This window comes from Dermacentor andersoni, chromosome 2 (assembly GCF_023375885.2).
Source record: "Dermacentor andersoni chromosome 2, qqDerAnde1_hic_scaffold, whole genome shotgun sequence".
Classification (NCBI taxonomy): domain Eukaryota; kingdom Metazoa; phylum Arthropoda; class Arachnida; order Ixodida; family Ixodidae; genus Dermacentor; species Dermacentor andersoni.
In genome coordinates this window covers 134462473-134482834 of record NC_092815.1, presented here as the reverse complement: position 1 = coordinate 134482834, position 20362 = coordinate 134462473, and the positions used below count along the sequence as shown (strand labels likewise).

At 49.0% G+C, this 20362-nt stretch overlaps 1 protein-coding gene across 2 annotated transcripts; it reads left to right on the top strand.

The window, feature by feature from the left end:
* The first annotated feature begins 251 nt into the window (after positions 1–251).
* LOC126540705 (venom serine carboxypeptidase-like) lies at positions 252–19982 on the top strand. 2 transcript variants are annotated; one of them, XM_050187548.3, is made up of 6 exons: positions 252–750; positions 2801–3027; positions 7138–7395; positions 12396–12658; positions 16822–16998; positions 19399–19487. In XM_050187548.3, the coding sequence occupies exons 1-5, from the start codon at positions 409–411 to the stop codon at positions 16986–16988; spliced, it is 1257 nt and encodes a 418-aa protein (XP_050043505.2). In that variant the 5' UTR covers positions 252–408; the 3' UTR covers positions 16989–16998; positions 19399–19487. The 2 variants fall into 2 exon arrangements, with proteins under 2 accessions (XP_050043505.2, XP_054932210.1); XM_055076235.2 differs by having other exon boundaries at positions 256–750; positions 2801–3149; positions 19399–19982.
* Positions 19983–20362: the final 380 nt, after the last annotated feature.

Here is a 20362-nt window from a genome sequence, read left to right as displayed (position 1 = left end):
TTGGCAATACGTTTTGTAGATTTATCTCGAGGGCCTATAGCTGGCTCGGGCTAATTGTTGGGCATGCTAACCGCGCAAAGTCGGGAAAACAACAATCAATTAGACTGCACTCAAACTTCTTTCGTCTGTATTCTCTTGCGTTGTCTTTTTTTTTTCAGAATTCGCGCAGTTAATACCAAATCGAACCTGCTCTTTCTGGACCGCTAAGCTTCTTGCGTCTGCTGTTCATAAAATTCTTCGCCACGAGTGCGACCGGAGCGACACACGCACAGGCCGCATATCGACGCGGCTCGTAAAATTCCCAGCACAATACAACACGAAAGGCACATCCGTCGCGCGAAACCAGACACGGCCGCCGATCGAGGCGGACCGCATCGCCTTCCGTGCCGCCGATCGCGCTGCCGAAGCATGAGACCAAGATGCGCCGCTGGCGTTTCGGTTCTGTCGGTGCTTCGACTAGCCGGCGCCTCGCTGCTCATCGCGCTGCTGGTGCTCGAGTGCCAGTGCGGCGAAGCTCAGCTAGACCGGCGGTATCGTCAGCGCTCGTGGGCAGGCGTGACAAGGAAGGACCGGGAGGAGTTGCCCCTGTACCTGACGCCGTACGTGGTGCAAGGAAGGGTACGCGATGCCCGCGAACGCAGCCGCGTGGGCACCATCGACGGCTCGCCGGACATCGAGAGCTACGCGGGCTTTCTGACGGTGCGCGAGCATCAATTCAACCACCTGTTCTTCTGGTTCTTCCCGGCCATTGTGAGTACCAGCGGCGCCGGCTATATAGGTCATGAAGGCCAGGTAGCCAAATGAGCGACCCGCGCAGTCCATGGACTGCACATGGGCAACATGTATGTACAAAAGGCGGTCTATATAGGTTATTGTTTTTGTATGGTTTCTATTTGTAAAATGGGAAAATTTCTACATATAGGGAAACTGGTGCGCAAAACGTCTTTAAACCGCCCCGTAAAAGTGTTTCTATATATATAAGAGCTCTGTCATATACGTGTAGACGTTTGGAGTGTCAGTGTTTCGCGTGGCTCGGCACAACAACGCTAGGTTGGGTAATGCTTAGAAACGTCAACGGAGAGGAATGTTGCACGTACACGCTTCTTCGGCAGAACTTCCCCACAATGTTCGAGAAGCGCAGCATGCATTTTCGAACGCTATTGTTGAAAACAGCAGATCGTCTTCTGCAGTCGCGGGGGATACATCCAGATGACAGACAAGCGACGTCGTAGTAATTCGGAAAGCGCTCATTGTGTCCAGGACCTAGCATATTTTAGTATTCTGGTATCGAAGAGCTGTACTCGCCACACCGGAAATGTGATTCTCGCGGGGTAATTTGAATGATTCGGTAATAATCAGTACGCACGCGCAGAGAAACCGCGAATGAATGTCATAATATGTATGCTGTGGACGGTTGATTATAGTTTCCGCTTGTTGGGACGTGAGCAGCTAGAAGTGAATAACCATAGTGTCCATCACGCATAGATACATGAATGACTCGCTTCGCTCTTTTTGCTAAGCGGAGGGCAACGCTTGCGCATACCCTCTAAGAAGATATGTAATACGGGCTCATTTTCATTATCAAAAATCAAATTACGGGGCTTTACGTGCCAATACCACTATCTGATTATGAGGCACGCCGTAGTGGGGGACTCCCGAATAATTTGGGCCACCATGCAGGGGTTCTTTAATGTGCACTTAATTCTAAGTACACGGGGGTTTTAGCATTCGCCCCCCATCGAAATGCGGTCGCTGTGGCCGGGATTCATTTTCATTAGCGTGTGTGCAAAAGTGCGGCTGCAAAAGAAGTCTGCATGGTACGTTTGCCCACATCTTAATTCTTGAAGTTTGGTTAATGGAGTTTTATTTCGCCAAGCGACACAGTCGCTCGCTATGAGGGCCGCCATAGTGGGGTACTTTGGAATAATTCTGACCATGCACCTGTAGGATTCTCGTGCACCCAAGGCATGGTACATTAGCGTTTTTGCATTTCAGCCCCATAGGTTAAGAAAAAGTACATTGGGTTTAACGTCCCGAAACTGCACAGTGGGTTATGACTTATAAGGGACGCCGTAGGGTGGTGGGCTCTGGAATAATTTCGACCATGCACGTGTGGTCCTTCAGCACCCAAAGTATGGCATGCTATCGTTTCTGCATTCCGCCTCCGTCGGAATGCGGCCGCCGCGCCCGGGAATCGCACCGGCGACCTCGTGCCAGCAGCAGAACGCCATAGAACTCCGCGACGGATCTGAATTATCGAGGAATGTCGGGACCTAAAACGGAGAGGAGTAAGTGCGGGGGTATTGCACTAGTTTACTTGGGGAAACACTAATAGGTCCATACTACGTTCTGTCTGCCTTTGATAGGGCGCGTTGCAGACAGAGACCACTAAGAAAAAAAAACGCATTCAGCAAGCTCGGAAGCCTATAGTGTGAAGAATTAAGTGGATCCGGCAATAGTGATTGATCTATATATACGGAGGAGCCATTAAACGGGGCTGAGCCTGCGAGCCCAACTCTCAATTCTGATCAATCATCCCATATGATGGGTATACTTCAGGAGCTTGGTTTTCGAGTCAACAGTTACGCGAGGGTGGTGACCCGTAAACGGTACCCAAGCGAAACTATAGAGCTCTGTCCATTCACCTGGGCCACGTAGGTGGACAGCTGGATGTAGTGGAGTCCGGTCATCTGGATACAGCAGTGTTCACTTTCTCCCTGTGCACCACAGTAGCGCACGTGCGCTTGTTTACGGACAAGTATAATGCTTACCAGCCATAGCGCGGCTATCCTCTCTGCAGAAGAAGCATTCGGGAAGTGCGGCTCCGCTAGTGCTGTGGCTTCAGGGCGGACCAGGCGTGCCCTCTATGATGGGGGCGCTGGTGGAGCACGGTCCCCTGCGCGCCGTCGCCGACGGCACGGCCACCTTCCGGGCGCACACGTGGGCCCAGGAGGCGTCGGTGGTGTACGTGGACCAGCCCGTGGGCACGGGCTTCAGCCACTCGCACGACGGCGTCGACGAGCACTGGTACTGCGCCAACGCTTCGGACGCGGCCGCCGACCTCTACGAGTTCATGGGCCAGTTCTGCGTCATCTTTGCTGCCGAGTGCCACCACGCGGACTTCTTCATAGCCGCCGAGAGTTACGCAGGCACGATATCACAATGCGATAACAGGACAGTACGCGCTGGTCAGCGTGTACCTCAATCCTTGATTCGTCTGATACGTTAAATCTTCAGAAGGCGGTGCGAACAATACCATAGCGCAGAGCGAAGACAGGACCCAAGAAGGACGTAACGGCCGCGTCTTCTTGCGTCCTGTCCTGCAGTTCGCGCTACTGTATCTATAGTGCAGACTGCAAGCAACTCGCCGAGCAACACGGCTTTTGCGTGTTGGCATAGACGCGCTATCTCGTACTGTTCCACAGCGCCATGGTTAATTTATTTATATACCGTCAACGAAAATCAAACGGTGGGATTTAACGTCCTAAAGTCAAACACGGAGCCCCAGAGACACCGCAGTGAAGGCGCCATTTCGACGACCTGGCCCGTGTTCTTTAACAGGATGAACCAGAATTGAAGCTTATTGGACTGTCTCGTTCGACGATAGGAATGGTAAAGCAGAGAGATAGACATGCATGAAAAGAAAGACACTGTGAGTACGTGTCTTACGCCTTCCTATCGTCCTTGTCTTTCGCGTTAATTTACCATTCCTAAGTACACGAGCGTTTGCGCATTCCGCTCCCCCGTCGGAATGCGGCCGTCGAGAGTCGAACCAGCCACGTCGTGCTCAGCAGCCCAGTGCCATAGTCATCAGTGAACCACTGCCGCGGGTTTGTTTATACGATATGCTGCAGGCCCAACACAAGATCCAACCAGGAAGGGCAAAAATGGACAAATGACAAAAAATAAATGATTAGATAGATAGATAGATAGATAGATAGATAGATAGATAGATAGATAGATAGATAGATAGATAGATAGATAGATAGATAGATAGATAGATAGATAGATAGATAGATAGATAGATAGTAAAATTTTTATAAAGAGCCCCAAGTAACACTACTGAAGTAATGTGTTGTGTATTTCAACGTCGTTCGTCCTTTGCGCGCTGCTACTAGTTTCGCAAATAACATGTGAAGTAGTGAATAAAACAGTAAACGCTAAATCTAAAAGCTTATCGTACATCATTAAATAAAACGAGAGACGGCGTTTACTGCATGGAAAAAAATACCACGCCAAGGCATTTCATGCAAGTGAATAAAGAAAAGAAATCAAGACACGTGAAAGAAAAAAGAAGGCGGAACGCATGGAACGGAAGTGGCGAGAAATAAATTGTGCAGATTCTTGGCCAATCCCCCAGGGTGTGTACGAGCCATATTTTAGGGACATCATTATCGTCGTCATCATCATCACCCACGTACTGTGGAAATCGACGTTACGCGAATCATTCTGCAAGTACCTGGCTGTATCTAGCATTGTTTGGGGTACCCGCAAAGGCGATACCAGGTGCACCAACGCGCTTGTGTAAATTGAGTAGCTGCGTGAGTCGTGAGCGTGCGGCACTTGCTTGTGACGACAGCAGCAGGACGACGACCACGTTAAAGACGGTCGTATGGCGGCAACGGCATATTTCCAAGCCGGCCGTTCGACGCGAGCTTACATAGCAGTTTTTGGCTTCCACATGGGTAGTGGACGAGCGTAAACGAGAGAAACACAGGTTGCGAGGTCATCGGCGACTACACAGTATGCAATCGTACGTATCTATATGGCTATATGTCACGCGGCGCATTTAAAACGGCGATTACGTGTGTACTCCTGAGAAGAAATGTTAAAGCACGATTAACTTAGGCGACCACGAAGTCAGCACAACGTCGGACAATTTCTACCTAGCGCACCACGAGGAATTAGATAATGTATCGATGAAAGTGGGCCGGTCCCGGAGATAGTGCACGGCGCCTCAGAGCGCGAGCTGTCGCACGCATGGAAAGACGAGCAAATGGAACGAGGCGCAAGCGCCGAGCGCTTCAGATTTAGAGCCAGTTCGTAGAGACTGTAGGTGTCCCGAATGCACCTTTTTGTTGTGATTGTGCTGTTCAATGTGGCAACAAAAAAGAAAAAAGGGAGAGAGAAACGATCGTGGCCTGATGGTTAGAGCACCGGGCTGCTGTGCTCGATGGCAGAGGTTTGGCTCCGTCGCCGGTTACACATTATTATTTCGTTTTTATTCCCCATTATAGGCCTTCGAGCCATCCCTTAACAAATACATTTTGTCATCATCATTAAGGCGAGGCTAGACAGGAACCTACCCGCGCACCTAACTACCTATTTACGTAGCTACCGCAAAGTGCCAAGAATGAGGCATAGAATGCTTCGCAATAATAATAATAATTATAAATAATAATAATAATAATAATAATAATAATAATAATAATAATAAACAAAACAGAGCAAAAGAAGGGCGCGCAGTGTTTCCCTAATCCCAGAGTGCTGGTTGTGTGCAATCGCACGCCGCGGTGGCTGCTACGGCGCTGCGCTCCTAAACACGAGGTCGCGGGTGCGAGTTTCCCGACCGCGACGGCCGCATTCCCGTGGAGGCGGAATGCAAGACCACTCGTGCACAGTACATTGGGTGCTCTTTAACGAACCCCACGTGGTCAAAATTAATCTTGTTGTCCCCGCCCCACTACGGCGTGCCCCATAGCCATGCCGTGGCTTTGCACGTGCGTAAAACGCCGGAAGTCATTATTATTTTTCTCTCTCTCTCTCTCTCTTGTGTGTGTGTGTGTGTGTGTGTGTGTGTGTGTGTGTGTGTGTGTATGTGTGTGTGTGTGTGTGTGTGTGTGTGTGTGTGTGTGTGTGTGTGTGTGTACAATCATGACGGGTGTAACGACGTCTGTGCGTATCCCCATCCGAAACGGGCGGCGCGTTTCCCAGCCTTGAAGGAACCCTGATAAGAAATTTTCCTTCACATATTCGTGCACGACATGCACATTTCTTCTTACCACGCCCGTTGACAGAATTAAATAACATCTAGCCGCATGACTCTCTCTCTCTCTCCCTCTCTTATCAGCGCGGAAGCCCGATATTCAGAAGAAGCCAACTTCCAGAGCACTTTAGCCATAGTATATCACAGTGAATGTTCGATGCGCCATGAGTCATCGGCCTGCACGTTTTATGCAGTCGTTCTTTACTCACCTTCGCGCCTTGCGTTGTTACAGCCGTGTAAGTTGATTGCTTCGATTTACGGCAAAATTAGATATACCCATAGATCCAGATTCTCCTGTAGCCGGCAGGCCCCCACAGCGGTCCCCAGGTACTCCCTACCGGTCGCAGCATGGGAGACGACCGCTGCGCGCTGACACGCGTCCTGCGGGACCTTTAATAAAGTTTACTCAATCCAAATCGGTGAGAATTACGGATGGTATGAGCCTGGCGGCGTTTACGGTTATCATCAGCTGACGTTTTGAAACATGGTCCTAGTCTATTGTTTAATGAGCAGGGACGTGCATATATTCCAAATTTCCAAATTTCGAATATGAATCCAATAGTTCTTGCTGTTAGATTCGTATTCGAAAGAACTATTCTATACGAGTTTCAAGTTTATTTATTTTGTGCATAGTTGAAAAATACATTCGTGACGTCACAGAAGGAGATCCGAGAGCACAGGGCTGCATTCGATTCGAAAATTCCCCATCAAAAATAGTCGAATTTGCTTTTCCCGCAAGAATATAAAGGATTACAACACTCACTGGAATCTCGAGACAGAGAAATTGATGAAGTGAGGCCGGTTCCGAATGATTACGCTGCAGAAGGAGCTGCGGCTGTTGTGCGGAGGCATTTTGCAGTTCCCTAGCGAATAGCACTCAGCAGCTGACTTCCAGATAACAATACAGTTGTTTCTCATTTATATGCTTCTTTCTTTCCCTCTTTCTTTCTTTCTTTCTTTTTTTTTCTTTCTTTCTTATATTTCTGCCTGACGTACTGCACACAAACGTTACATTTCCCGTCGCTTTACTAGAAAACATTAGATATCCTATTCAATATTCCATTCCATATTCGAAGGCTACTTCTCTCGAATATTCGTGTACGACTCGATTCGGAAATAGTATAACGCACGAGCATTTCTGTCCGCTGCAGCCAAGTTCGCGCTCGCACTGGCGACCATGATGAACATGATGCGGGACGAAGACTCCCTGCCGCGGCTCAAGGGCCTCGTCCTGGCCAGCCCGTTCGTGGACCCGGAGAACCAGCTGGACAACAGCGAGCTGCTGCACCAGACCGGGTTCCTGACGGACGTCCAGGCGGCGCTGCTCTGGGAGCAGTACAACCGGGTGGCGCGCCTCATCCGCCGGGGGAACTACACGGCCGCCAAGGACCTCCTGGAGGACATCATAGGTGCGCTGCCTGCGTTCGGGCAAGCTCACGAAACGGGTCCGTTGGAACACCACCACCTAGATTAGCTAGGTGGTGTTGGTTGGAACCGAGTCTATACTAGCGCGAGACGAGGGCGAAGACAGACGGCGCCGCCAGCGCGTGCTCGCGGATGAAGTTTTGTTCTTGAAAACACGTATTAAAAGGACGTAATGGGAGACTAAAGAGAAACACTAAAGCAGCTTAGACTGATAAAATATTCCATCAAAACTCTTCAGTTCCGTTGATTTCACGGTAATGGGTTGATTACTATAAGAGAAAATAAAGATCAACGTTCCACATATTAAAAAAAAAAGGAAACTTTGTGCCGAAACCGCTTCGCTGTAACGTCAGTGTGACGTCACGGATTTCAATTTATAGTCACGTATTCGGGCCGCGTTTGTAGTCGTTCATATGTAGATAGCCCGGGGATCGCTAAGAGGTGCGTAGACGGCAAGCAGTCCACTGAGTAATGTACATCCTAACTATCTCACTCGAGGAAAGGCCGTGTTTTGGATTTTGGATAGCTCACTACAAGGCATACAAGTTTACGTGAACGCTGATTGGCTAAGTCAGCGGCCAGAATGCCCGTCACTCAATGTGAGCTAGGCTTCGCACCGAATGCCAAGCCAGGTTAAAGTACGTAAATATGACATCAGCCTAGCGTCATTCACTTGCGCGCCACGTTATGCTGTCATGCTGATAACGGGCATGCCATTCGTCACTTGGAAGTACCGGGCTCGCAGCGTTAAATAAAGGAAATGCGGACAAGACAGATGACGATTATCGTTGTGTGGCAAGATACGATCCAAAGGGTGTAATTTTGCTTATCCCTAAACACAGTTGCACCCTTTGGGGTGTGTATTTGTCACACAACGATAATCGTAATCTGCCTTGCTTGCATTTCCTCTCTTGAAAACGCTGAGCTCGCTACTTTCATGTCGAGAATACTCTGTCATACTCATAACGGGCATGCCGTTCGTCACTTGGAACTATCGGGCTTGCGGCGTTAAATACAAAAAATGCGGATCCCGCATTTCCAAACCGTACATAAAGGGTTATGGTGCCGTGATTAAAGAACTTTAGCTGCTCTGCCACCTTTCTGCCGTCTGAATATTTAGGCATCATGGATTGCAGTGAATGGTTTTCGAACCATCACTTTGCTGCGACCATATTTGCTTGTTTCTCACCTCGAACAGAAACACCAGTTTATTGCGGCGTACGCTGGTTAACCTGAGTGAAACAAGAGCAAACGCCAACTCAAGAAACGTGGAACAGCGATGTAATTTTCGTTAGTCACTATATACAGGGTATTTCAGCGAACACTTTCAAAAATTTTTAAAGGTTGCCTGTGGCAGATAGCGCAATTCTATTTTATGAGCCGGTCTACTCGAAGCGGCGGACACTACTTGCACAAAAAATTGTAATGCAAAATCGAATAATTAACAAGAATTCACTAATTAACTTTTAGCTAATTATCTTATGACCCATATTGCCATTTACAAATTCTAGCAATGGACATCTCAAGGCGGATCCACTTGGAACGAATCCTCGGGAAGACACCACCAGTTTCGATATATAAATTCCCGAACTTTGCGGAGAAATGCATTGGCGTTCCAGTTACTTATGTGCTGCAGTGCATGAAACGGCGTTTTGTTAACAAATTAACTAGAACGCCAATGCATTTCTCCGCAAAGTTCAGGAATTTATATCTCGAAACTGGTGTCATCTTGAAAACTCGTTCGAAGTGGATCCGCCTTGCGAACTCCACGGCTAGAATTTGTAAATTGCAATATGGGCCGTAATGTAATTAGTTAAAAACTTAATTAGTTAATTCTTAATAATTAGTCTATTTTGCATCTCAATTTTTTGTGCAAGTATTGTCCGCCGCTTCGAGTAGACCAGCCCATGAACTAGAATTATGATATCTGCCACAGGAAGCTTTTAAAGATTTTTGAAAGTGTTCGCTGAAACACCCTGTATAGAGATACTTGCTTAGGTGCTATGCTTCCTCCTGAGATATATTACAGAGTGAAAGAAACGATTGATCAAGGGCTTTAAGGGTTACGGTGAAACGCACACAAAGAAAACGGTAGTGGAAAGGTCGATTACAGTCTCCGACTACGATCGCGCTCGCCGATCGTCCAGCAGTGCAAATTTTTATTTGTGGTCGTTAGAAGAGAGAGGGGAGAATAAAATTACGCCTGGCCGCACCGTAATTGCTTGGCCTATGGCTGACATCTAAACATTGGCCTAGAAAAGCGGACACAATTAGTGGAAGTAGGAAGATAACGAAGACGTGAAAATATAGTTAGTATAGCTAATATAGTAGCATAGTATATAGTATGGTATAGCTTGTATAGTTCCGCGCGCGAGCCGTTTGTCGGGACCGCGTTTGCTCGCGCACCCTTTGTGTGAGAGCGGCGGGGTGCATAAGCAGCTGCGACCGGCTCCAGAAAAGTGCAAAATATATCTGGTAATTCTCCAAGGGCTGCAGTGGTCCACGCCAACGGAGTCAAACCGTTTGCGAGAAACGGGAACGAAGCCGTTCCGAAAGACCGCGTCATCTATACCCTGCGCGACCCCCGGGGCAGCTAGCCCTCAATGGCCATCGTCGTTATGACGATATGAGGGGGGTTCCGGCGAAGGACGCGGTTTCAACGTTTCGACGAGCGCGGTGCGGGAAGTACCCTTTGTTCCCAGGCGTCGCTGCGCACGGTCGGGCACCTTCTCAGGAACGATCAGGTAACTGGCCGCGGTCGCGTCGCAACGACAGTCTCAAATGCTCAGCGTCTAGGTGGGGTCTGTTTAGCATGGGGCTCTTCGTCCCCGAATGGTCGGGGGCGTATGCGACGTGCGGGCGCTCGCGTATGCACAGGCGATTTCGTGTCCGGCGAGTCGCGCTAGGCCCTAAAAAAAAAGAAAATTGAGAGAGAGAGAGAGAGAGAGAGAAATAAGGGGAAAAGGAAAAGAAAGAAAGAAGAGAAAATGAGAGGACAGGGACATGTACGCCTGCATTCGCGCAGTGACTGTCAAAATCAAGAAAAGAAACACCAGAAGGCCCAAGTCACGCACTCCCAAAGCTGTGCCTTTAAGCAGATATTAGAGAGTTTTAGAATAGGGGCCCCAACATTTTGGGGCCCCAAAGAGCTTTGCGGGTGTTAGCGTTGGGGCACGCAGGAGTGACGAGTTTTAGAATAAGGTTTTACGTTTGCGGATAGCGTCTTGCGCTGACAGCGCCACTACGGCGTCAAAGAAAAGCTATTAGAAATAATTAAATAAAATATATCGTTTTATGATATGAATAGTAAATTTGACTTGCGTGTATTCGCGTTTAATTACAATTTAGAGGTTATTCTTCAAGCAGCAAACAATTAGTTGTGCTTAGTTTTGAGCAAAACCAACTTTACGTGCCTTCACCAGCCAAGCTTAGCCGTGTTAGGCCTACGAGCCATAAAATCCACACTCGAATTCGGAATCAGCGGCGTCTAATGAATCAATCTTCATAACACACGTTAGTTGAGAGAAAGCGATAACTGCAGTTACTTCTCCTAGCTTGCGAACTTCACGCGTTACCGCGAATCGAACCCGGTTTGGTGCTAGGTTAGAGCCGTCGCTTCGATGGGTGCCGCCATGTTTGTTGACGCAAAGCTTTTGGGAACGCTATTTGAGCTCCCGCTAAATCGGTGAAATAGCGTTCCCAACGCAAAACCCAAACGCAGTTTGCGTCTCGCGCATGCGCAGTTGCTTCGACGCTATTTCTTTGGGGCCCCAAAATGTTTGGGGCCCCTATTCTAAAACTCTCTATTGCTGAAAGTACGCGATGCGCGTTTACGTACTGCCTTCGACACTATACGCGCGTGACCAATTTTTTTTCCGGGCAACATTTTATTCGACGCACTTCGGCCTGGTGGCAGGCTTCCTCCCCGCACGTACACCTCTTTTCCGTTAGCCAATGTTAGCCAATGAGAGCAACTCTCTTGATAACACAGAACACCGCGATAGGTGTCAAAACGCTATTATTTGCGAGTTGGTATATACCGTTTCCATTCTTGAACGTTACATTTCTGCTGGAATGCGCGGACGTGTCATTGATAGTTTACGTATTATATAATTGGCCGGAGGGATTGGTCCATGAAACGTGCGTTTAACGCGGGAGCGCTGTTCTATCATTCCCCATACTCGTAATGAAAGTGGGACGAGTATATGTAGCCATCGCGTAGACGAAAGGACACGGTACGTATGTAAAGGGTGCGCAAGGCGAGATCACGCCGTCCTCAGCGCAAGGACAGACAGCACACGACAACTCTTGGCTGTTCTCAATTGGCGCTCGTGTATAGTTGGAAGCCCTTTGCGCGAACATATACTTGCATGGCATAAGGATCTTCTGAAGCAGCATCAAGAGCTAGGCGAGTTAGTACTGAATCATAATGTAACGGTGGCAAAATACGCGGGACCAACACGAGCGAAGCTTGCCGTGTAATTTGCGCCGTAGGGGTTTTTCACTGAAAATGCAACTGTGGAGTCTACTTGTAATGTTCCTTTTGCTACCCGCGTTTTAACAGACGAGGGGTGTCTATTTATTAATCAATCATCAATGTAGAACTTTGCGTTCGAACCTCGCTTGCTGATTTCTGTTAAGTAATAGACTTTGTGCTGAAAAACTTCCTTCATATGTCACCAAAAGACGGTTAACCGTTCTCTAAGGCAGCAGAGCAGGAAAGGCGAACAACACAAGAACATAAAACTGACGTCACGAGCATTCATGTTGCATGTGCTCTTGTGTCCCTTGTCTTTACAGCGCTGCTGCCTTGGTAAATCGAACCATCCAGCCCATCAAATCGTGCTGACAGTTCTCCGACGCGAATCGGACATTCTCTCTCGTATTTGTCCACCCTATACACGGCTGTTCCCCTAAACATGCTTATATATTATCCCCGGCATGTTATATATCTCAATGACTTAATCTATGGCGGGTGTTGCAGACGGCAACCCAACCGTATCGACGACGCTGTTCGGCAACTTGACGGGCCTGCGGCAGGCGTACGACCTGGACCTCACGTACCCTCCGGCCATCTTCACCGTCTACGAGGAGTTCGTGGAACGGGCCGAGGTGCGTCGCGCCCTGCACGTGGGCCGCCGGCTGGTGTTCATGGCCGCCGGCGACGCCGTCACGCACAGCATGTACGCCGACATTCTGGTCTCGTACAAGCACCAGCTGGCCGACCTCCTCGACCAGGACCTCAAGGTGACGGTCTCTCATGTACGGCTGTCGCCAGCATTGACTCGTACGAAGGGGCTGTCAGAGAGCCCGTATCACCAGCACGAAAACAATATCAGTAGAAAGAGAAATTGGCATCGTACCTGAAAGTAGCGCGCACGCACGCACGCACGCACAGAGAGAGAGAGAATGTATAGAAAGGCAAGGAAGTTAATTAGAGATAGTTCTGGCATGGACTACTCTCCATGGGGGAAAGGGCGGGGACAAAAAGCGAAAGAGAAACGCAGACGAAGTAAACTGCGTACATAGTCTATAGCAGTAGCAGCGATAGCAGGCAGCGTTCTCAAACTCTATTATCCAAGTCGGTGGTCTTCAGTAACTTCAGCAAAGAAAAAAAAATCACCGCCCAAGCACTCCGTACAGATGGTTAACCAGCGAAGCTGAAACGCAGTTGCTGCATGCGCTCGGCTGTACGAGCTTGTTCTTGTGCCCAAGCTGCAGCATAGGCACGGCGTAGACGAGCTCGTTCCTGGTTCTGCCCGCAGCGTTGCTGATCGAAAGCTGGCTGCTCATCAGGAGTATGTATGACGCGTCGCATACCCATTTCGGAGCCGGGAGAAAACTGCTGTGCCCGCGGTCGGCTGCGACAGAGAGCAAAGGCGTCACTACTGACGCAGCCAATCGCGCGCCGGTCTCTCTCTCTCTCTCTCTCTCTTTTTTTTTCGCGTATGCCCATGGATTTGCACCAGAGGGGTTTTCGGCGTACAGGCGGCAGACGGAAGGACGGACGAATCGGCTTGCCATATACAGCTTCGCTGTAAAAAATATGCATATTCAACGCAGTGAAGCGAAGCTTTTGTCGAGTGGTTAATCAAATGCCTGTTTCATTCTTGCGTCTGTGGCGTAAATTAAGGAAACCGGCGCACGCGCACGTGCGTGCACACGCGCACCCGTGCTATACGCAATTCGACACACGCGGCAATCATCTCAAAGTGGGCGTTGGCACGATAGAAGTTTACGTTCGATTGTGGCCAAACGGGCAGAGCATTGGGCTTCTATGCTGGAGGTCCGAGGTACGATCCCACCTCTGGGTACGTAGATTATTTCTTTTAATGCGATTAGCATTCTTTGCGTACACTTCGCGCACTTTCCGCGTGCTAGCTTCATCTATCTATGCCTCTAACCGTTTTCCCGCCAGCCTGGGTCACCGAGTAGTCGATGGTCAAATGGTTAGCGCATCGGACTGCTGTGCTGAGGTAACAAGGTTCGAAACCAATCGTCGGATCAGCTTGGGTCAGTGGGTATGTGAGCATGTGGTCCTATTTGTCTGTTCTTAAACGAACCTCTTTCACGCTGACATGGGTAACTGGGGATGCGGGAATGGGCATGTCTACTCAATGAATGATAAATCTGTTTGACGCCGACTTGGAGCACTCGACATGGGCCACTGGGTATATGTGCCTCTCTTCAATGACCCTCTTTGTCGACTCTATGTCGCCTCCTTGTCGATCCTCTTTGGTAACTAAGTGCCACTTAGTAATATGTGCCCTCTCCTCAGTGGCAAAAAAAGAAAGAAAATCATTTAAAATTTATCCGCTACATGGCCGAAATCAAACGTGCGTCATATATACATCTAGACAATCTTGTCTGAATGTATATTTACACAATCCACACGCCAACTTCGCGGCAGCGCCACTGAATGATGCAGTGCGTTCAATGGGAAGCGCGAGCTATGAATCCCGCTGCCATACACCGAGTCACACGAAACGCCTCTCTGCGGCGGCATTGCGGTGTGTCGCTACATTGCATCAATGCTAATCGCATTAACGCCGGCATTCGTCGTGAGATTAGTTCTGCACAACATTTCCTTCTTTTTCAAGTGTTAGCTGTTCGGCAACAGCAGCAGCAACCGTGCAGCAAGCATTGTCAGGAAAGTCCTCGAGAATTCGCAAGACAAGTTTCGCTTTAATATGTTGGCTATATAGCCTAGCACTCTTTTGCTCAGATATAGTGGACAATGTTTTTTTTTCAGTCTCTCAACCACAGAGCAACTTGCTTGCCTCTTGACACTATAGCGCGGGCAGACACAAAGGAAGCGCGTGAATGTATATCGTTACAGCTGCATGTGTCAATGTGACACAGAGGTACAAAGGAAACCGGCACGGATTCCTCAGAAAGAAAGCTTCTTGTTTGTGAGAAAGCTTAGAAAGCTTCGTATTTCGCAAGAAAGCTTCTTCCGGCGACCCAGCCTTACCAGGACAGTCAGCATGGTAGGGGCGTATAAGGAGGATTAGCCGACATATCGATGCGCAGGGACACTGAATTATTCAATATATAGGTGAAGGAATGCGTTGCTGATGTTGAGAGTCTGTTGAAATCTCGCTTGCTCCGGAACAATATACACGAATGGGGCATGTTCGTGATCCATACTTATTTCAACAGCTCAAGCAGTCTCATCGGTACTCGTCCTCTGTTAGCGCTGCTCAGTTCAGTTCGAGAAAAAAAAAAAAAACATGAACACAGAACTGACGTCGGTCGTAGTGAATTTTTTTTTTTTTTAACACGAAGTTCCGGCTCGAACACGAGTGCCACGTTCACAAAGCCTTACTCACGAAGCTTGTGAAAAAACGGGGTGCGTAGCGTCGAGCTTTTAATAATTTATTCAAGCACCTTGGCGACGTCAGTTCTCCTTTCTTCGAGGCAAGATGAGTTCTGCCGATTTCTGAAAAAAAAAATGCGGTGGCACGTTATGTTGAACTTAGGCTTTACAACCGTGGTCGCTCCGCCCGTTAGCAAATTTATATCGGCATCGCTTTGTGATCCGCTGCCCACATCGTATTAGAAATCCTGAAGCGGCGTCGAAATACCACTGTTCCACTTCTTGACATCCCCGTAGCCTCGCAAGAGCTGACGTCGTCGACTGTTGGCGTAGAGCCGATTCGTTTCTGAAATACAATGCGTACGAAGGCATCTGATCATCCATCATAACGTTCCAAATTGCCGTTCCAAATTGATAACTATAATCACGTTTTTCTTTCCACTATTAAATCGGCGCTTCTCCACCAACCCCTCACTATGTTTAATATTTTAGCGGTGCTGCAGTAATTTAGCGCTGTGACATTATGAGGCTGGGTGCTGTGGATGGCCTCTCTGTAGACCACAAGAGTGGATATAAATCGTGAGCCAAAGCTTGAGCCTGAAAAGCGGAACTCGCAATAAAAAAAAATAGCCTCCACGATACCTCATAGAAATGTCAACAAGACATGTATGCTTATACATTAAGTGCTGTCCGCCGTTCGCCACATCAGCCGATTATTGGAGCGAGAATAATTCACGCAGAATGCCTCGAACATTATACGTTTCGTCTATTGAGTACACATACTTCTACCCGTTATTAAATGCATACGAAGCGCACTGGTCCTATCAACTTTCTCCTCCGTACAATCATGAAATCGCAAATAAACAAAATCAATCCACTGTATAGCATAATCGCGCACTTATCTTTACATTCCTAGTTGAAATACATAATACAATCTATAGAGCCCTTATAACGAAGCACTTGGGACCTCCAAAATCCTTCGTTATACAGGTCACTTCACTGCAAAGATCGTGCACCGTACACTCGCAAAGGAACACACCAAGTATGTTCAGCAACGTTTATAAACTTAGTGACTGAAGCCACTAATTTATTTATTTATTTATTTATACCACTATATCTACAGCAGAGTACGGCCCTCCCGTGCGGTCTCCCTTTTCTCATTAACGAATTTATTATTATTATTATTATTATTATTGTTGTTGTTGTTGTTGTTGTTACACTTGTTCTTTTTATTCATTCTGCTTTCTTTATTTGCTTAAATTCCCCTGGAGTGTATTCCTTTTGGTTTTTAATGTTCGCGTGCTCCAGCATTCAGACCTTGGGGTTGTTCCTGGGCACGGTAACTGAATGAATGAATGAATGGTTATTATTATTATTACTATTATTATTATGTTGACTGCCGCTCCATAAGCGCATCGCAGCTCAGCGGCGGCGACGCTATTGATTCCGTTGTAACACAACAAATCATCTGTGATTTAGTGATTCACAGTGACTTTTTGTTAGAAGCTTTCGACTGCACAGCCGACGAGAAGAGGTCCAAGTGGTGTCCCCCTGATGAGTATATAGCTGGTGCGTGCCGTATCCGTTGCAGGTGCTGGTGTACGGGGGCCAAAAGGACCTGATTACTCCCTTCAGTTCCGTGGAGCGTTTCATGAAGACGCTGAACTGGAAAGGCCAAATGGAGTACGCCACCACGCCGAGGCTGCCCTGGCGACTGGGCACGGACCAAGTGCTGGGCTATTACCGCCACGTGCATAACTACACCGAGGTTGGCACTGTGCGCCTTTCACTATAGGCTGCATATATCTATATCGGTATATTCCTCATTAGCGCGCGTTTAGTACGCTGCCAAAAAAAGACAAACGAATATGCCGCGATCGACATATTCCCTGCGGTTTTCCCATATATACGGATCCAAGGGCGGCCTCATTTTTACGTCACGAGCCCTGCCAGTTATGTTTTTTTTTTCCTTCGTTCATTAGTTTCGCGACGCACTTCCAGGGGCGGTTTTTGCGTATTCCGCATCGAATGATTTACCGGAGTCACGTGCCAAAATCGGTGAGGTTGCAGGCAACGCGTCTGACGTAGGCGTGCTTGTGCGTGTGACCTTGATTCTGCGACCGGAAGCGTGACCCCCTCGAGAGGAAGTGCGCGCGGGCTCTCGTTTAAAATTTCAGCTGTTTTTCGAGCCGTGTACATGGCGGTTCCGACACTCGGCACACGTGATCGCGTGCCTCATGAATCGCGCTTGCCTGTTTGCAGTGCCCAAAATTGGTGAGGGGCCCTTTGCAGAGCGTGCATACGCCTAATCTCGGGCACCCGTTTACTATATACCATTTTACACTGCGTTTCAAGGTAACGTGGCACTGAAGTGGAAGCGCATGGAGGCGTGCTCTGAGACTGCGCAGACGACGTCGTGCCGCAAAGGCACACGCGGCCTAAGTGCATGCATTTACATGATTGCGTTCTTTACCGGCTGACCTATGGAACTCCCACTCAAGTAACGCTTTGCTCCCATTTCTGTATTTCGTTTGGTGCCTTTGGCACCGTTCGATTTGTCCGGCCCACAAGCGCATAGTGTGGCGTCGGTCCTTCCCTATACGCATGCACGTACGTGACTCCCTGACGCGTAGTTCGCCGGCGCGGGGTGCTTTCACGCATACTGTTCTTGTTCCTCCTTTGGGAGCACGAAGAGAAGTGAGGCGCCAGTCTTCTAATCGAGGGGAGACACATTCGAAGTGACTTATGGCGTTTTTCACTGGTCGATCTGGAGCGGCCACCGAAATCCTCGAGCGAGCGCTCGGGTTTCACAAATCCGGATCGGCCAGCGGAGCGCAAGAACGCTCCGCGGCGGATCACACAGGAAGTCTGCGTACACGTCGCACGCATCGCACGGACCGGTTCCGAAAACCATGCCCGACTTCCGTTCTGTCGTTTCCACGACAACCAAACTCGCCGTCCCCCGTGTGTAATTTGACCGTGGCAGTCGCATAGTCCGTCATTTCCATGTCGCGCCCGCAAGGATTGTGCATGAACAATGTGCATAGAAGGCTTCGTACAGCACCTGCGTCACTTCATAATCGCTGTCGTCCGAGCTCTCATCGCTAAACGCGAGCGCTGCAGCAGCACCGAACGCAGCCATTTTGCGAAGCAACACAATGTTGTGCGTACCAACTGGGTACCGTTTTCGCTTGAAGACGGAAGTAACGCGAGCTATTTCCGCCCGAATCCGCGCCTCGGCGGCGGAGCAAGTGAGAGCGATCCGGCGCGGAGCGAGTTGATCCGAAACGACCAGTGGAACGCGCGAACCCGCTCCAGATCGACCAGTGAAATTCGGATTCGTTGCCGCGGAGCAAGAAATCCTGCTCCGAATCGACCAGTGAAAAACGCCATTAGATACATTTATTGTTTTGTTATGACGTCGTACGTATACTGCATATATTGACCGCAAATAAAGATGGGGATAGCGGAAGAGAACACAAAAACAACACGGGCGGTAAGTTACCGCCCGTGTTGTTTTTGTGTTCTCTTCCGCTGTCCCCGTCTTTATTTGCAGTCAACATGATATGCAGTAAACACCAACTAGGCCAAACTGAAGTTCCTCTGTCGTACGTATAGTAACCCAACAATCAGTTGCGGACCGTCCACAATGAAAAACTCAACGCATCGTCAAGCGCTATGGGCAAGTACTCTGTTCTCCTTTAGTTTATGCTTGTGTTATTTCTCTCCTTGCCCACCGTCCACACATGCGGCGCGTACCATGTTCATTATTGCCATGGGAACATGATAAGTAAGTGTTACACCCACGCCGCCACTGGAATACAGCTGTAATGTCCCCGTTGTGGCTAACGCTGTAACGCGGCTACGACCGCTATCGCAGGCAGGTTTCCAAAGGTTGCTACTTGGGTCGGTTGTTGTGCCATTAGTACGCGTAACGTATCGCGTGGAAGGCACGAACAGAAGCAAGGAACGAAGACACGAACTCAGCGCTGTGCGTTTATCTTCGGTACTTGCTTCTGTCCGTGTGTTTTACGCGTAACGTTACACGTACTAAGGTTTCCAAACCTGGTCTCGTCTTTCTCGCTCTGTTGTTCTTGCTGCTGTCTTTGCTGTTGCAAATACTGCAAAACAATAACTTTAAGCGCACTTGGCACGCCTTCTCTCTCAGGTGCTGGTGAGGGGAGCTGGCCACGTGACAGCTTTCGACAAGCCCAAGGAAGTGTTGGCGCTCGTCACCAGGTTCATCTACGGCGCACCGATCGACGATGCACGCTGATCGCGTCGCCGAATAAACTGGGTCGCCGGCTATCAAAGCGCCACCTTCGGTTTTGCGACGAGTAAGACGAAGTTTATAGCCGCACTGGTCTCGGCTGGCTCGTGCCCAGCAATTTGTAGAAATCAACTTCACAGTTCCTGTAAAACACGCGCGACGTGACGTCGCGAGATCGCGTTCGACTGCGGGTCACCGATGTCGGTAGTGCATGCTTCGGTATATCGACCCTTGCATGTTGTGACAACAGTCAGGGTCGGTCATTTTCTGGGCTGTCACATTCAGTGCGCGATGACTGGCTTCAAACAGATGCCACAAGAAGAATTGATACACCTCTCACCTGCTGTACTTGATGCTGCGCAATCGGGCATGATGCATGTAACGGTGCAACCGTCCAGGGAGCATTTCTTGGTAGCTGGTCCTGTCGGCATCTGTCTCCCAATAGGCCGATGGGCCATTCACAATTTAATAAAGCTTTATGGTCACCATTATCACGTCTCTTTTCACGGTGCAGTTTGCTCTATAGAGATGGCGCTCTCGGCGGTGCGCCGCCCGTTGCATGCCTCAAGCGAAAGCCCACCAACGCGAAACCATTACCGCGTGTGCCCTGCAACTGTGCGATCAGCTGTCGGAAATGATACTAGGTGATCGCCAGCGCACTGTGCTCCATTCATGCTGCAAAATGTGGAACGGTATGGTGGGAAGACGCGTGTGCAGCAGCTTGCTGCAGAAATAGTGACTGCAGCATATATATTAAGGAATGGAATGAATCTACGTGGCCGAGTTCATAGACCACTGTTACAAAACTGCCCGTGTTGCCGGACCGTCGAGACGCACGGCTTCCCTCGATATGAAATTCACC